The following is an 18,802-nucleotide window of genomic DNA, read 5'->3' as shown; positions in this document are numbered from 1 at the left end:
TATTATTAGACGCTAAAACTGTGCAAGATAATGGTAATGTTACTTTGTGATCTTTAGATACCTAGAAGTAAAGTTTTCTGAGCACTAAAGAAAGCATAATTACTATTTTCAGGTGACATTCATAAGATGAAATTGAGCAGTTGTTGCAAATTTAAAGCAATGCTGATATTAGCCAGTATCATCAGTCATGGCTGAAACAGATGTGAAAGTCCTGAGTTTTGAGAGTTGATGCACCCTTCATAGTATGAAGCGCACATTCTGATGTAGCTTGAATTATTACCAACTTTTCAGGACAGTTGGAGATACCAGACCTTTGGTCTTTAGGCTTCACACTGTCTCCGAGATACGGTAATAGCTGACAGCATTCCCCTGTCTTGTCATACGGTATTGCAGAATTGACGTTGAGTGTCAGAAATGTGTTACTCCAAATGCCAGAGAATGGTGAGTACAGCAGCAAGCAAGAGCGTGTTTAGTTAAGTGAAAAGGCATTTGTTTAAACTTGTTCCGCACAAGTAAAAGCAGAGTGCTCGAAACTGATGGAGGATGGTGCACTGTGTATTTTGTAAAGATACTGTGTGAGAATGTCAGTAATGAATGCAGCACAAAGAAAAATCTAGAAAAGTATATTGAGGCAGCATGAAATTCAAAGTGATTAACTGTGCTCTTTTGTGTTTGTCGTCTTCTATAGCTGTGTCCTCAGTACTGGCCAGAAAATGGAGTACACCGACATGGTCCTATTCAGGTGGAGTTTGTATCAGCTGATTTAGAAGAAGACATAATCAGCCGGATATTCCGAATTTATAATGCAGCCAGAGTAAGGATGTTATTTGCAAAACAGTTCTGTCTCAGTAGATGAGTTGACTCTATTCCAGTCACAAAAAAGGAAAGTTAAACTCACATAAAGCCATTCTCATTTTTCAGCTTATTTTTTGAGAGCAACAGTGCAGTACTGAGTCACACCATAATCAATGAGAAAAAAGCCTTCTATGTGTAATTAAAGTAAAAAATATTTTAATGCATATCTCAAGTGTGTTAAATGCAAATGAAGTAAATGCAGTATTCAGATTGGTAGCCAAGAAATGCCAAAATCAGTGCTGTTTTCAACAGTTTGAAATTAGCCGTCTTGCATATTTGTATCCTGTGTCATGCGAAGAAAGCTGTGCACCAACACTAGGTGTGTTTTTCAATACCAGTCCCAGGCTTTTAGTGAAGATCCTGTCCCACTAATCACACTTCATAATATATGTAAGCACTTCAGAAGGGCAGGTACATTCTCATGTCCAGCTTTTATGCTCCCATAAAGTTGACAGGAGACTAAACGAGGCATGTCTTTCAAGCTGAGTGGAAAAAAGGTTCCACCACAGACCAGGCATCTCTTCCCATCCAGATGAAGCGAGCCGTCGCAATGGACCGGTATGGATCACCAAAGAACCATAGCTAGGAATAAGCAGCATTCCCTGCTGAAAAAAGTTGGGAACTGCCCTGAGATCTGGTAGCTCTCAGGACCGTGAGAGAAAGGCCCCCAAAACACAAACAAAAACATGCTGATATCTGAGCAGGGAAGCAGACTGTAAGCTTCAAGATATTTCTTTAATACTATGAAGGCCTTGCATTCGCAGTAAATGTGGCAACATAAAAACACAATCTCCAGCAGCATTAATATGAGCTTTAGCAGGCACTGGGTCTGGCTGATGTGCTTTGGGAAAAAGGGCCATCAGCTGAAAGAAACTGGCCAGGAAATCAGTAGATTCCAAATTTTGACATAAAGCAGACAAAACCCATTGAAGAACATATCTAACACTGCATCCACTTCGGTTTTTTATTCCCTTATCTTGTTAATCTTACATCCTCTCTATTACCTCTTACTTTAGAGAAAAAATTGTAATGTCAACATTTCTGTGTGTTGCTCATTTTAAAAGTGGCACTAAAATGTCCTCACTTTGCACAGAAGTGAAAGTGGCAAATCCTAGACTACAAAAACAGTTTTCATGTGTGTGTTTATTATGCCCTTTTCAAAGGACTGTAATTTTCTGCCACTAACACTTGTTCTATACTCCTTTTTTATTTTAAATCACCATAAAGCAACTGTTCAGTAACGTTTCACCAGAGGGGTTCTGACTGCTGCAGTAGCACACAATAAAATAAAATGTAGTTACATTTTTTTATAAGCTGGAAAAATCTGAGGGTTTCATTTGTTTTTTTAAATGTTTCCTGCTTCAAAATATCTTGAGAGGTTTTGACCTTTCTTGTAAAAAAAGACAGAAGCACACAAACGTTCTTCAAAATGCTGAAGCATATGAAAAAAAAAGGTATATAATTAAAGTTGTGTTGCAGCTCCCTCTTTGCTACCAAGTTCCTGCTATGATATTAATTAATTATTTGTTTGATCCTGCAGCTGTACCATTGCTCTATTCTAGTCTATTTGTATAGCACTCTGTTTAAAACCTCTTGTTCTAATAACTGTTGGAAATTAAAAGTCGTAACTCCTCAAGGGCAGTTGAAATTACATTAGTAGTTTGTCAGCAGTGATCTGCCTGAACAACTTTCCTCATTGATGCAAATATCTAAAGTATGTACCAAAAAAAATGCTGTTACTTTTTCCTGCTTGTTGTCTGAATCTCTACAGCCCCAAGACGGCTATCGGATGGTGCAGCAGTTCCAGTTCCTGGGATGGCCCATGTACAGAGACACTCCCGTTTCTAGACGCTCCTTCTTGAAGCTCATCCGCCAAGTGGAGAAGTGGCAGGAAGAGTATAACGGGGGAGAGGGACGCACAGTTGTACATTGTTTGTAAGTACTGGAAACAGAAGATTTTTAAGGGAATAGTGTTACAGAATTTGTGCCAGGTTTTAAAAGATTTGTGAAGAGGCATCTATCTAATCTGGAACTGGATAAATAATATAACTGCTCATTTAAAAGCTTTGAATACAAGAGGAATTGTATAATTTTTTTATGTAGATTCATGAGTTTCCATCTCTGTTCCTTGGTGAAAAGACCCCTGTAAAAAGATGATGGGTACTTTATTTTATTTATATAAAGTGTCCAGTGAACTTTTGCAAGTGGAAAAGGTGCATATTTATTCAGAGTAAATCAAAATTGTACCTTCAGAACAACGTACCTTTTATTTCTACAGATAAGGACTGTAGAAATAAGTAGTACTGGAGGGGTGATTCCTCTTCCAGACATAAAGCACAGAAGTAAAAGCAGAGTGATAGACCAGTTACGATGATCCTCTTATTGCCTTACATTTCTCTGCAAGTGGAGAAGTGGCAGGAAGAGTATAACGGGGGAGAGGGACGCACAGTTGTACATTGTTTGTAAGTACTGGAAACAGAAGATTTTTAAGGGAATAGTGTTACAGAATTTGTGCCAGGTTTTAAAAGATTTGTGAAGAGGCATCTATCTAATCTGGAACTGGATAAATAATATAACTGCTCATTTAAAAGCTTTGAATACAAGAGGAATTGTATAATTTTTTTATGTAGATTCATGAGTTTCCATCTCTGTTCCTTGGTGAAAAGACCCCTGTAAAAAGATGATGGGTACTTTATTTTATTTATATAAAGATGTCCAGTGACTTTTGCAAATGGAAAAGGTGCATATTTATTCAGAGTAAATCAAAATTGTACCTTCAGAACAACGTACCTTTTATTTCTACAGATAAGGACTGTAGAAATAAGTAGTACTGGAGGGGTGATTCCTCTTCCAGACATAAAGCACAGAAGTAAAAGCAGAGTGATAGACCAGTTACGATGATCCTCTTATTGCCTTACATTTCTCTAATAATGGTATATATTTTTGTCCTCCTGTGACCTTTGTGCTCCACTGGTGCAGGCTCTCATCCACTCTGCCACCATCCTCCTTTTGGTATGGCTTAATACTTGTACACGCTGTTTGCGTGATCAGCAGTAGCTGATCTTTTGAAACCATGTCTTCAGTGCTTGAAGTTGTATCCCTCTTCCTTTAAACACCTGCTTAAAGATGCTGCCACGATGGAGAAGGGACATGCCAATGGGAAAAGCACATGCTAACGTGCTTTCAGAAGTTGGGTCCCAAGAGTAGGCAATAACTTCCTGAAGTTTGGTTTGCAGTTACTGAGTGTTAGAACGATGGAGGAAAATCTAAGAGTGTCTTAATAATTCCCACTATCGCTGACCTTGAACAAGTCATCGCTCTTCAGTTTCCCCATCTGTAGAATGGGGATAATAATACTTTCCTCAAAGGAGCATTGTGCAGTGTGATTAATTAATGTTTTGAGATCTTTAGCTGAAAAGACCCTTTTGAAGTGCAAATTACTGTTATCTCTGAGGTGGCTGATGATATTAAATAGTTGTACAACATCACACATGCGTCACTTCCAGGCAGTAAAGAAAGAAAAAGCTCTAATATAATCCTTTTAAATGACTTTATTTTAATTAAAATTCTCAAAGAGTCCCACAATATCAGGCAATGTTTTGGCAGCAGAGAGCATTCTTTTCATACTGCCTGGATGTGACAGATGTGCGACGTTGTAGCTTCCTTTGAAAATCAACCATTTGCGAAGCTGGTTTGAAAGACCCGCTACCTAACTAGTCTGCACTCTGGTAATTATTAAGGTTTATTATTTTCAGTGAAGCACAGCCTAAAGATTCTGATTAGAATAGCTGTAGAAATAATAGGGTTTCCAGAAAGAAGAGATTTTCTTAAAGATTAAAAATAACCGGGGATAAAGTATTATTAAATACTGTATTTGATCATGCATATGAACATTTGTGCCTGGCTTCTTTGTTAGCAAGTCACTTCAGGTTCCCATCCTCTGATACTGTGGGTGGAGGGGGAATACATACACTTTTAAAAGCAGCCATTGCCAGGCAGCCGGCCCCTCTGCCTGCTGCCCGGGAGTGAGCGCATCAGGCAGGGGAATATCACAGCAGCACCTTGTGCCATGCTAAAGGTGGAGCCACCAGAAGGGCTCCTACAAATGAGACTTTTGGTGCTTTTGCTGTTCCTCCGAAATGCCTTTGGGTCCAGGAGGAAAGCACCAGGATTTGGAATAAAAGAACTCGAAGATCCACTTTCTCTATAACATTTCCAGGCCTGATGCTCATTGCAACCTCGTGCGTTTACAGTGCAAAGAGGTGTTGAACTGAATCTAAAAGTACCTTGTCCTTATTTTAGGTGTGCTGTCTCAAGTGTTCACTCAATTCCCTCCAGACTTTCAGCCTGCTGAATCCTGAATCATAGCTTTGAGATCTTTCAGCCCATGAATTCCAGTTAAAAATCGTGTTCTGCCTTCGGGGGCAGGAGTATTCTGTGGTTTCTCCCTACTGGAACTCGCGCCTTCTGTAGCCATCCCTGGTGCTGTATGAACTTGTAACACAGAGTCAATTGTAACTGAGCCGTTTTATCACTTTTATTGTAGGAATGGAGGTGGCCGCAGTGGGACATTTTGTGCAATCAGTATTGTTTGTGAAATGCTTCGACATCAGAGGGCTGTTGACGTATTCCATGCTGTGAAGACACTGAGGAATAATAAGCCTAACATGGTGGACCTTCTGGTACGAGCTTTTTAACTGCACCACTAAATAGAAAATGTTCTTTTTTCTCAGAAGACTCAGTAAGATTTCTAGGATTTGCAGTGGGAGTTGTTCACAAAGCAAGCAAGTCATTTTCAAAGAGGATAATGAAGTCACTTCACTTGTAAGAGTATTTTTACACTGCTTTCTTCCCAAGGAGACTGTGTCTCTGTTAATTTGAATTTTTTAAGAGTTTTAAACTTTCAGCCGAACATCCTTATTAATTTTCTTTTCTAGCAGGCTGAGCCAAGTGGATAGCAGCCCTTGCATGGTAGAAATAATAGTTATGTAAAATGAAATGCCAGATTTTCAAATTATATATTTTATAAATAGCTTAATCGCCTAATATTTATCAAAGCCATGAATTTCAGTTTGACATCCAGAATATTGCATTTAATTATGGTTGCTCTATCTCATAGAAAGATTAAAGAAGTTCAGAAACAAGGGGCCATGTACAATTATTTTCCTAGAGAGTGTTTTATGAGCTTTTTTTTTAAATGGAGAATTGCTGAAGTGCCAGCTGCTATGCCAGAAGAGCTGCAGAACAGCTTAAACCAGCAGGTTCTTACACTCCAGTGTGTAGTTCTGTACTTGGAGATGGGTGTAGCGTGATACCCTATTCTGAAGCCTGGGCTGTAAAAGACACTGTTTTACAACATCCTGCTCTAGAGATGGCTGCTTAAGAGGCAGCTGTATTCGATTTAGCATCGTAGGCAGGAGGAAGCAGCATCTGGGCAGCTTCAGAGATGCTAAACCAATCTGAGCTAATTTTGCAAGCTCTGGTCAAACAAGTTTGGGTCATATTACAACATTTTTTTTCTACAGAGTGCCCAGGGTGAGGCAGGAAGCATCTCGCAGAGCTGGTCTGGCCTCTTGTAATTTTAGGAGAGATTCCCCTCTCTCAGATGAGCTACCGAGATCTGGGTGTGAAACACACCGGTGAATGAGCAGAAAGCAGGAATTTCTGTTGGGAAGAGTGAGGCTTTCAGGCTCATGTGTGAATGGGTAGGGTTATCCACTTCCTCACCACATGTATCACCGCGCCTCATCTGTCCCGTAGAAGAATGGCTCCCACCACATCCTCCATCGCAGTGCTCTCATCTAGCCTACTTGTGAAGTCCCAGACCCTCCCCTAGGCCCTGCTCGGGCCAGGCTCATGGAAGAAAGCCAGATGTTGCCAGCTGTGCAAAGCAAGGAGGGAGTTTACAAGCAGCACCACAGGGCCGTGAGCCAGCAATGTGGAACTGTGAATCTTGTATCAGTGAGAAACTATCAAGCTTTCGCAGTGGTGGGAGGGAACAGCTTAGTTGGCTCCTCTTCCTCTAGTTTATATTCTCAGGAGGAGAATCATCACGCTGAGAACCATACATTTTTATTTCCTAGATATTAAGAAAAATGTCCTACTTCTTCATTCAGATAGTATAGTTTGGATAGAGACTTGGCAGGCCTGCTGTTCTCCATTCTCCCAGAGCTTAAGTCCACAGAACTCACTGATCTCTTATTTGTTTATTTTCTAGAAATAAAAAGAAAATTACTAGTGTGAAGATGTACAGTTGAAGAAAATGCTCTCTATAAATTCCCGGTTGTGACAGTTCTCCAGATATAGATTTGTCAGGCAGCTGTCTCCATTTTTCAGCAGAGAATTTTTTTAATCAAAAGCTAAATGTATTATTGTAGAATATAAAAATAGCTTTTAGTAAATTGGGGATGGTATTGAGAATGTCTGGACAGCATTGAGAGGCCTTACAAGGCCTTTTCATTAGGAGATTTCAAAGCACTTGTGAAGGAGATCAGTATTGTTTTCCTTATTTTACAGACAGAGGAACGAAGGCAGGGGACGATCGGGATTCTTCCCATTATCATGTAATTCACTGACAAAGCAGAGTTAGAACCACATCTCTTCAGTCTTGGCCTGCTACTTTGTCGGAACAAATATTTGAATTAGCAAGGTTTCAATTTCCACGTAGATTGTTTCATGGTAAAAGGGAATCGGGACACTTGAGTTCTTTTCCTGATCCTGTTACCGACTTAATCCTTTATGACCTTTCTTATATTAATGTGTCTTTGCCTCAGTTTCCGTATCTGAAAAATGAGAACAAGAATATTCATCTACCTTTGTAAAATTCTGTGGTAAAAGATGAAATGCTCAGAATTATAATGGTATTTCACAAAAATAGTTTCAAGAGTGCTTTATCAATACCTGTTATGCACTTTCTGACTAGATGAAGGGCAATCTTTACGGTCCATACTTAGAGATTCATCTCTTAATTTCATTGAAATCTTTGGTTTTCCTGCAAGCGTAAAAATCTGAATGCCACATCCGTACAATATGGAAATCTATTAAATTCTTCAGCCGTGATACAAAGGTAATACATGGTATTACAAAATGTCTATTACAGAATGCCCAAAGCATTTTGTGATAAATGTTATTGGACCTACCAATAGGTGTCCTAGAAAAAAAAATATAAATATACCTCTCTGAAGCTAGCTAACGTAAAGAGACTTTTAATATCCACCATCAAGTGAATAATAAAAATGTACAAAGGACACACATGAGTGAACACAGTGGGAAATAATATATGTCTGCTTTTTAAGACAGGTATTTGGTTTACTAAAAATGACAGTTATTCTGCTGGATCAGTAAATCAGCATAAAATGAGCATGGAAAAATGGAAATGGATGAGTGGCTGATCTCTTGTTTTGATCTCTTCTGAAGTTATAGAATAATTTTCATTTATTTAGAAACATATATGTAATAAAAGCTGAAAAGGACTAATTTACATAATACTCTCTTCTTTCCTTTCTTCTTTTTTATTCTTTTCTCATTCTGAAGAAGACACAAGCAATTTATGGAACCCTGCAGGATATTAAAACCTCACATACAACTCATTCATAACTTAGGTGATATGTGCACCTAAGATTTGTTTTCTTTTGAAGTGACAGCTCTCAACAAAAGAACTTAGAAATTGTCCGTGCTTGTTAATGGCTTTTTGATTGCTGTAATATTATTTGGTCTCTTACATGTTAAGGTGGGCTCTCTTCTCAGCTAAAATGTGACCCCAAATCACAAGTACAGGCCAAAAGAGTTAATCCTTTAAAATGTTTGCTTCAATGAAAAGGAGAATATATCTGAAGTGTAATTGTAATCTTCCTACTTGTGATGTTGGGAAGGTGAAGGCTGAGTGCTGTCGGCTACTTAGGTCTGTTGTTATTCCTGTATGATAGTACGTGCGTAGTTATCTTTTATTAATTGATTAAAGTGCGTAAGAGAAAGAGTCATAAAACCGGCAGGTATTTCCAAACTGAATTTTTAGAAGCCAGAGCCCTTGGATTCAGGGAACCCATGCCTACTATTTCTTTCAGCTTTTTTGTGTCATTTAAATGTTTGTAGTATTGCTAAATACTGTGAGTAGCAAGAATGAAAACAGAAGAGGGATATGTGTGCGCGCACAAAACTGTGAAGTCATCAGGGACTCCATCATTTAAAGTTGCAGAGTGGGCGAGGGTCAGTCAAAAGCATTGGCCTCTCTGTACCGCTGAAGATGTGAAGGGGGCGAAGTCACGACCTTTCGTCTCTGAAGGATGCAGACTGGGTTTGCATGCCACGGAAAGGGGATTTCCCTGGGATCCGCCCTGTTTCCAAGCAGTTGCAAATAAAACCGGCAGGTCTGTGTTTGAAGCACAGGGTTGGCACCTGAAAACTTAGCCTGGGTAACAGAAGAGCTGTTAAGAGCCTAACTTACGCATCAGCATTAATGGCTAAAAATTAATTGGAATTAATCCAATTAATTTAGCTCGGGCCTGATCTCACAGGCCTATTGCACTGGGAGAGGACAGTATTTCGGCGTGGGTTTGGGCTGCGTGTAGAGGAGGAACAGTAAGCAGCTCTTGCCCTGAAATGTAGTGAGTCTATGAGTGACATTAAAATAAAAGTTACGATCTGGGAAGTACTAGACACTGGGTCTATTTATAGATAAACATTTCCAGGGAGGAATTTCAATAACTCCAATTCTGGTAAAGCGCCACATGAGCATTTTGACAGATGACAGAAGGGTTGCAAGTCAATTTGCTTACGTGCAGTCAATTTTTCTCATAGAAGTGTATTAGAGCAGTTAAATACGCATCTAATATGAGCAGGACCATAAGTTACTGTGTGTAGTGCCTATTGTCTGGTTAATATAAAGATTTTCTTATCTGAATATAAACTGGATTTGCAAACTGGTTCCTATTGACAACAGCTGATAGTAAATAATTTTAACAGAAGAGAAATATTGATCCCCTTAATTAAGTTCCTTCAATAAGTGACTTTGTGGTTTTCTTTTGATTTTTCAGGATCAATACAAATTCTGCTATGAAGTGGCTTTGGAATACTTGAATTCTGGCTGATTGCATAAACAGCACAGACAAAGTTCCTCCTTTCACCACCAGAAACAAAGCAAGTCGCTTCATGATATCTGTGTAAATGAGATGAAGACTTCTCAGTGTTATGCTTATACTGCTTTGTATAATTGGCTCTTTTTAAGAGCCCGAAAAGATGTTTCTAAAACTGCTTGCACTGCCCGTTTTCCACTATAATGCCGCTGCTTGACACCCATATGAACGTACACCAAACCACATGGCAGTTGTTGAACACTGTATTCATACATAGCCATTGATGTGGTGAAGCAGCATAGTACTCTGGTAAATAAGAGAGCACAATTATATTCTTATGAAGGAATTTGTACTTTTCTGTTATATTTCGTTGCCTGTGATTCTCAGTTACTGTCACAGCCTAGTGTACATTTCTGTTCTGTGGAGAATGCTGTCTGGCATTTTGATAATATATGATTTTAGTTATATTTGTATTCTAACACGTGCGTAATAAATGAATCATATGTAGCTTATCTGAACTAATGGAAAGACATGTACCAAATCATGTTAACTTTGTTGAGTTGTAATTTCTATCCGCTTTGTACCATTTCAGAGAGAGAATCTTGATAGAAATACAGTTAGAAAATGCAAAATACAGGATGCTCAGATTAATATATCCAAAGCTTTTTCATTTGTTTATATTGTAAATATTTTTTTGATTTCATCAAATTATTTATTCATTAAAATGAATTTTTTTGTGAAGCACAGTGAGTGACAATCATTTTTATTAAGCCCTGGAAATGCTTACTGTATGATAGTGTAAACATTTGTTTACCTTGTATGGATTCTCAGCTCAATAAATAATTACATACATGACAAAATCTCGTTTAATTTAATATCTCTTGGCATCTGAGTGCCTTCAGCTAAGCCTCTTTTCAGATTAATTCTTATAAATACTGAGCTACCTCCAGAGCGTGTTTATTATGTGATCAGTGTTGATCCACCCAATAGCAAGATGTGCAGTGCCAATATATAAAAAGAGGTGAACTGTATGTTTGAAGATGCACATGCTCAAATGCGGAACCTGAAAATTGCCCTGCCGTGTGAAGAAGAGATGATGTTGGGCCTGCAGCGCTCAGTCTCGCCACAGCATTCCTCCGCAGCCCTGAGCACGCCCTGCCATTCGCTCTGTGTCTGCTGCTAGGAAAGGGGTGATGGTGCATTCGTTCTTGGAAAGAATGACTGCTGTGAGGGGCAAGTAATTCCTCGTGTTAAAGATACCAATACTAGAATGACTGGGGGGGGGTAAAAAGTGAGTAAAACTGCTCTGTTGCTAGGGCCGTTGCCAGTACTGCCAGCGGACAGGTTTATACCATTAAAGCTCTTACCTGTCCTGAGAATGGCTGTACTGCACTTCCGTGGCGTTTGGATGGTTCCCCTTTCTCCCGGGCACTCACCGGTGTCTGAAAAGGCTGGGACTTGCCTCGTGTTCATGGATGCAGGAAGCGCAGCAACGAAGCAGCAAGAAAGGGGAATGAGCCAGCAGTGGCCTGCTGCACCATCCGCTGGAGCTGCAGATCTTTCTCTCACCCCGAAGTGTCGAGGAGACATCGCAGACAGAGCAACTGCTCAATACTGAAGCCTTCCAAAGCTATATGGGAAACCCAATGCAAGGAAGCGGCAGACTGCACAGTATTTCAGCTCTTAAAAAGATCCTTTTAATGTGCTAGCCATCTGGAATGGGGGCAGTATCTATATAAATGTATCAGTCAAAATGTTTTGAGAACCTCTAAATCTAAGACATCCAGCTTGGACAGAATGACTCACAGCTTGTCAACCGCCAGTTCAAAACCACTGCAAAATTCAGATCTGAAGACACAGATAGGCTTCCTCTGCAGCTGGAAAGCATCTCTTTTAAAATTGTTTTAAATGTAGCCAGCAGGTACCGGCCATTGCTATAAATTGCACACAAGTACTGAAGAACTTAGGAAAAACAACCCCGGCCCTGAGAGGAATGATGGTCCTTGGATAAACCCTGTAGCACTTCAGCCTGTTGCAGAATATGCTCTGAGTCGTTTGGAAACCCTAGTGTTAGGAAACAAAATCCAAACCTCTAACATCATATTCCTCACAACCAGCTTGACAGACCAGGTATGCCAGCCACACATGCTTCTTTGTAATAATTGTGGGACACTAAAAAGTTGGGTTCCATGATCTATTTATTGAAATATGCATGTATGTGTCCAGTGTTTCCTGATGCTTTCAAGAAGTATAAGTAAGACGGATAAGCGTGCTGAAGGAACCCTAGGACAGAAGTTGACACAGGCAATGTGATCCTAAATGTGAATGAGATTTATTGAACAGCAGCAAGAATCGTGGCGATCCCTCCCAAGGACAGAGACTGCCAGTGTCTGCCAGACATTATTTCAGCTGCTGTACTCTTGCAGACATACTTTGCACAAGTACGTCTTGGGGGATGAGGGGGGGAAGGAGATGAGAAGGAGAGAGTTCTACAGTGTTCTACCTTGGGGGATGAGGGGGGGAAGGAGATGAGGAGGAGAGAGTTCTACAGTGTTTCTTACTGTTTTACTGATACTACTTTTTTTTTTTGTTTGTTCTTCTGATACAGGCATGGTCAAACCCATGTTACAGAGTCTGTGTGATGTTGTCCCAAAAGGCATTCTGTGAACTACAATGCCTTAAAACTGGAGCCAGCTAAGGAAAGCACAGCAACCAGCTTTGTGTCCTCACTCTCATACTACAGCTATAAACCAATACAAATGATAGAGAAATCCAGGCTTAGGTAAAACAGTATTTTGGCAAGAAGGAAAAACAGATGAGGACTTCAGGAGTTAAGAATAGAGAAAACGTAAGGAATCGGAAAGGAGCAGAAAGAAGAGATGAATGTAGGGGGCAGGTATTCAAGAAGCAGCATGGAGCTTATGAAAGTTACCTGGAGGGTGGCGTTTTAGAGGAGACAACAGAAAGAAAACAGCAGTGACAGCCATTTTAAGTGTTCGTAAACCAACTTGCCTTTTCAGAAGAAAGTTACACAATTACAAGCCCAGTACAGCTGCAGAACTTACAGAGACATCAGTCCTAGTTTGGGAGGAACAGAGGAAGGGCCGTTTTCTTCAATCCCCAGTATATAAAAGGTACATAAATGAATGAAGAGATACTTTAAATGGTTAGCCATATGTATCACCCAACTCATCATCTCTCCAGGACTTGAGGCAGATGATTTTTGCTAAGCTATTCTGAAAGAGCAGCAATGGGGATGGTGTGCGAGGTGATTGCATGCAGGTAATCTGTATCTTTTTAACAGCAATGCTCCCGACAGCTTCCTGGGCTTCTTTATCAGCAAAATGAGTCTGTCACTGGCAGGGTAGCTTCACAGAGTACTAACCCAAAGCTTAAGGACTATATATAGTAAGATTAAAAAAATAAAGCGTAGAAAAAACTTCCTACCCAGCTGTACGCAGTGTGGCTCAAAAGGGTCTCTGTGCCACAAAGAGATGGTCTTGTCTTGATCTGAAGGTGCTATGCAGCGTCAAGGCCACCTTCATTTGGATTTCTCCTTCAGCTGGCTAGGGCTTACCTCTAATACCTCTGAAATGTTCGCTTTTCGTTTCACTGTATGTGGGTGTTCCCCCAGGTCTAACTGCTTACTGCTTATGCCCCTTCTCAGTCAACACTGGCCCTTTAATAACGTGTAGCAAAGACACAAATAGATTTTTTCTTCTTTGAGGTGTGGCAATGAAGATAAATTGACGCTTCCAGCAGCAGCTATTCCAGGCAGCTTCCTTCGGGGAGGCCTGGAGAGGCTGTAATGGTAGGAGCAAACGTAAAGCCCCTTGGCATTACTCACTCCAAAACATTGACAGCAGGATCAGCCACTGAGTCTCCTTTCCCTTGTGGTTGTTTTGTGTCTCCCACCGCAAATCAAGGATGACTAAAGGAAAATGAGTGATTTGAAAGTTTACTTGAGGTTTTACAGCCTCATTAGTTTTCTGATTCAAAGGTAATTTGATTGCTCTGCCTCCCAGAGGAGCTTCTCCAAGCAGTTGTGCATTTGCCTTCAGAAACAGCGAGGTGTGCAGGCAGATCACTCTAACAGAATGATTCGTCATATCATTTTACATTTATTGTTGGGTTTACACTTATTTTATCAACTTGGAGCCTTGGACTACAAAATCTCATGCAGCCCATATCTGATGCCAGATGCTCGGCTTTATTAAAAGAAAAATTAAATCAGGAACAGAAGAAAAATGTACAGCTTAGTTCTGTTGTTTGATGTTTGTTAAGGAAGCCAATGACCACTGTCATTTTTGGGGCAGAGTACCAGTAAAACCCAACAGACCATGTGAAAAATAACGCTGTTTCTGTTGGAGCTCATTTGTTTGTTTGGTTTTCATAGCCTAGACCTTGTCTATATGGCGAAATTATAAGCTGGTGGGTGCATTTGCATTGCCTCAGCCATTCACGTGCTCTGCCTGGGGGAGCTTTCCGTACGCCGCTGGCACGAGGTGGCTTGCTCGGCGTGCCCCTGCTCAGTTGCCACCACTCACCTTCAGCATCCTAGCCCACGTTAATGAAGGAACCTGTCCAAAGCCTTGTCAACCCTTTGCAAACTGCAATAAACAGCAACAGCAAAATGCCTTCCTCATCCCTGCTGGGTATTTCCAAACAGACTTTTCTGTGGAAGGCTGAAAAGGCAGCTCCTGCACTGGTTATTTCCCCAGACTCGCCTGACCTCCTGCTCTAAGCCTGAAAGCCAGCCCCTGACACCCCCACCTCCTCTAGTCTGTCTCTCCAGCTCCTCACCCACTCTCAGGGCAAGGTTGTCGCACCTCCCTGACCCAGCCTGGCCAGGCAGAGCAGGGGAGCTGTGGTGCTACACTGCTTTCAAGTCTGTATCTTCCATCGGCGTCTCCAAGGGAACTCCTGGAAGATGCATTGCCCTCTGGTGCCACAGCCCTGCCTCTCACCCCAAGATCGTGTATATCCTGCCCCATGAGCCTCCATCCTGCTTCCCTCCCAGTCCTGTCACCGCAGCACGTGATGCTTTTTCTGGGTAATATGACTTGAGATAAGTGGAAATATGTGAGGCTGGAAGAGGTTGGGGTCTATAAACACCCTGCCACAATTTTGTTTAATATTGTTGATAGTACTCGATGCACAAAAGCACAGAAAAGATAGGCTTTGACAATGAAGAGTGGGAGCGATGCTTGCTGTAGTTTGTCTAAGGGAATGTGTCAGGGGAGATTAATATCTCATGTTCACTGACAGTCTTTCCAAGCAATGGTATTTTTACTCCTGAAACTCTTCAATTGATGTGTTTTCAGTAGCAGCTAGAAGACTTTTAATTGTATCTCTGCAGTCATGATATTTCTAGTAATTGGTTTTTTCGTGAAGATGTGCTCAGGGGCCACAATTAAAGCATAAGTCTCATTCATGCTAGACATACATTAGTACTGCTGCCAGGCCTGAGTAAATGCAATCAAAACTCCTAGTCCTACAAACATTTACATTAATATCCTCTTGTCTGGTCCCACTTGCGCAAAAAATCAATCCGATACTCACACACATTTTGCATCTGAGCTCATCAGTCCTTGTACATGTCATGTCATGATGCTGTACTGGGTCTGGCTGGGATTAAGTTAATTTTCTTCGTAGCAGCCCGTATGGTGCTGTGTTTTGGATTTGTGACCAAAACAGTGTTGATAGCACACCAACATTTTAGCTGTTGCCGATCAGTGTTTGCACACGTCAAGGCCTTCTCTGTTTCTCATTCTGCCCCTGCAGCACGTAGGCTGGGGGTGGGAAAGAAGTTGGGAGGGGACACAGCTGGGACAGCTGACCCCAACTGACCAAAGAAGGGATATTGGGATATTCCATACCATATAACATCATGCCCAGCAACAAAATGGGGACGGAGGGGGAGGAAGCCATTTCTAGGAGACTGGCTGGGCATTGGTCTGCTTGTGGGAGGTGGTGAGTGCATGCCTTTGCATCAATTGTTCTGTTTGGTTTTTTTTTTCCCCCTCTGTTCTTCCTCTTTCCTTCGCTTATTAAACTATCTTTATCTTGACCCATGATTTTCCACGCTTTTGTTCTTCCTATTCTCTCGCCCCATCCCACCGGGGACGTAGGGGGAGTGTGCAAGTGGCTGTGTGGGGCTTAGCTGCTGTCTGGGGTCAAGCCACCACAGATGGCATAGACGTGTTTGTAGGACTGAGATCTGCAGCTATCAGTCAACAATATGCTTGAACAAAAAGTTTTAAATATGAGCTTACTTGTCATAAAATGAATGGGATTGCTTAGGTGCTTAAAATTAAGCACGATTTAAGCGTGTTATTAAAATGAGCCCAAATAGACAGGGGCAGATTGACCCCCTCACTTAAAATGAGAAAAACACAGGATTGAATTGTGTGTGGCAGAAAATTTGGGACAGATACTTGGCTTTCTCTGTACCTGTGCGGTCTTCAGCCCATTTTAAGTGTTGTCTATAACCAGCAGTTACTACAACAAAAAACCTCTGCTCGTGTTTTTGCTATGCCGTGAATAGTTACAGGCGCAGCAGAGCCCTGCCTGAGAGCTTCCAGACCTGCATGACTGTAGACACTGTACAAGGAGGCGGCATTTGACCCTGATGAGTTGCTCCCCCAGAAGCTATTAACTTCAGATAACTCAGAAGGCAGAGCACCATGCCGGTTCATGTACTTAATACTCATATTACACATCGGGTTAGTAATTACAGCCTCTGAAGAGACACTGGGATGTATCCAGTCTCAAGTTACTCTCTGTATTTGTAACCTTTAGAAGCCGAGCTGAAAGCATAGAGAACTAGCCTGCTGTTGTGTCTCCTTGAAATTCTGATTTATACAGTATATAACAATCAGCCTATAATATAAAGCCTTTGGGGGATGAAAAGTCTTGGGAGTGAAATATAGTTACTGCCTTGCCACATGAGAAGTGGGATGAAATTTGATGTTGGTCCTTGAAGACTTCATTATCTGCTTGTCTCCGTGTTCTCCAGTCTGAGCAGTTTGGTGGGAACGCCTGTGAAACTCTCACATAGCCAGGCGTAAAGAGAGCGACCTTTGTTGGCCATGTACAGGAATTTAATCAATATTACACACCACATAAAACAAAATGTAGCTTTGCCATTACAGGGGATCAGCACAGATTCAGCCACACTGGAGGACTGCAGTCTTGTATTTTGGAACAGTTACAGTCTCCATCTGAAAACAATCAGCTTTTGAGCAAATCCACAGAGATAGCACCGCTAAAAAAAACATCTGCCAATGGCTTGCAACTCTTTTGCTTCATGACATTCAGTTTGTGTATACATTGGCTTTCTCTTGGTAGAATATGAGCAAAATACAAGTCATCCCACAAACTAAATACTCTTCACATCCTGATACTTCTAGCCTGCCTGTACCAATCTCTGTCGAGATCTAGCAAGAAGATAGCACATGCACAAATCTGTATCTCTTTCAATGACAATAAACGCTAGAACTGCTATCAGTCTGCCTTCTGCCTTCTGTAGCTGCCTAGCGTGGAGCCTCAGTCTGACAGCCAAAAGGGTCAGCAAGTGAGTGCTGTTGTAATTGATTTAAATAAAAGCTTTTGATATATTAAACTGTGCTGTCTTTCTATCAGATGACAAAGCCTGCTGGTCAGATCGAGCTTCCCTCTCCTTCTGTTGAAACTCCTCCCTTCCTTCCTCCCTCCCCACTGCCAACCTTCCCCCTTGCCAAATCGCTCTGACCCACATTCTGAATCTCTGACTACACTTCAAGGATCAGACTGTGGTCATCCTGCGTCTGTTTTGACAGGGGGCTTTGCCAAACGTGTGTTCTCCAGCGAAGGCTCTCATTCATGCTGACAGCGTTGCTCTCCCGTCTGCCATCCCACCACATCTGTCAGCAGCACAGCCTGGGGCAGAGCGTCGCCTGCTGAAGGTGGGCAGAGTTTTGTTGGCTTGGGTGGTGGCTACCTTCCGTGTTTTTAAATACAGCATGCTCTCCCCTCCCAAAACCTCTGCTGAGAACGCTCTCTTTCAACACATGTACTTGTTGCATGAGGTTTCCATTTAGCTGAGACACTAAGGAAGAATTAGACACCCTCCCCTAACTGGTACTGCTGGTATAACTGCAAATTCATTTGTTACACTTCATCTGGACTACGGAGATATAATTTAGCCCAACCTTGCACATAAAGCTACTAAACACTTCTTGTAATCAAGCAGTCAGAACAATATTGCAATGTAATTTTCCACAATCAGCTGTGTCAAATGCACCAAGGTTATGGTGGTTACCTTCTAGGGGCGGTCGGGCAAGAGCGGCATCTTCCCATTACAACTGATAAATGGCTACATGATTTGGCACCAGATTATTCAAGCAGACAAATTAACTTCAAATATTAATACATTCAGCAGCCAGTCAGACAAATTGCTTGTTCTACAAGTGCCAGAGTGGTCATGGGGGGATTTTCCTTCTGCTTTCAGGAAAACTAACCTTCAGAGCAGTACTCGGCCAGGCCAGCAAGCCCATCAATCAACTAACGAAGTTGGCAGCAGTTAAATGGATCTTCATTTCTCTCTGGAAAGGGGGGGAGAAAAGAAAGAAGAAAAGACTTGGCCAACTTGGCCAATGTCTACCAGGATTGTCAGAAAACTGTATTTCAGATGAAACACACGTGCCAAGGCTCTGATGCAATGTCATGGTTTAACCTGGCAGGTAGCTAAACACCACACAGCCATTCGCTCACTCCCCCACACACAGTGGGATGGGGGAGAAAATTGGGAAAAAGGTAAAACTCGTGGGTTGAGATAAAGATGATTTAATTGGACAGAAAAGGAAGGGAAAATAATAATAATAATAATAATAATA

General features: G+C 41.4%; 1 protein-coding gene across 5 annotated transcripts in view; it reads left to right on the top strand.

Moving 5' to 3' along the window:
* PTPRM (protein tyrosine phosphatase, receptor type M) overlaps positions 1 to 10,781 on the top strand; it is a 386,144-nt gene extending 375,363 nt beyond the window's left edge. For all 5 annotated transcript variants that reach the window (XM_019473357.1, XM_019473356.1, XM_019473355.1 and 2 more), the window contains 4 exons: positions 689 to 814; positions 2,627 to 2,790; positions 5,402 to 5,537; positions 9,888 to 10,781. In XM_019473357.1, the coding sequence (XP_019328902.1) occupies positions 689 to 814; positions 2,627 to 2,790; positions 5,402 to 5,537; positions 9,888 to 9,941 (480 nt within the window). In that variant the 3' untranslated portion in view covers positions 9,942 to 10,781. The remainder of the gene's footprint in view (positions 1 to 688; positions 815 to 2,626; positions 2,791 to 5,401; positions 5,538 to 9,887) is intronic.
* Positions 10,782 to 18,802: the final 8,021 nt, after the last annotated feature.

This window comes from Aptenodytes forsteri, unplaced genomic scaffold (assembly GCF_000699145.1).
Source record: "Aptenodytes forsteri isolate BGI_AS27 unplaced genomic scaffold, ASM69914v1 Scaffold229, whole genome shotgun sequence".
In the NCBI taxonomy this organism is placed as follows: domain Eukaryota; kingdom Metazoa; phylum Chordata; class Aves; order Sphenisciformes; family Spheniscidae; genus Aptenodytes; species Aptenodytes forsteri.
The sequence above is the reverse complement of the archived record's forward strand: the minus strand, read 5'-3'. Positions and strand labels throughout refer to the sequence as shown.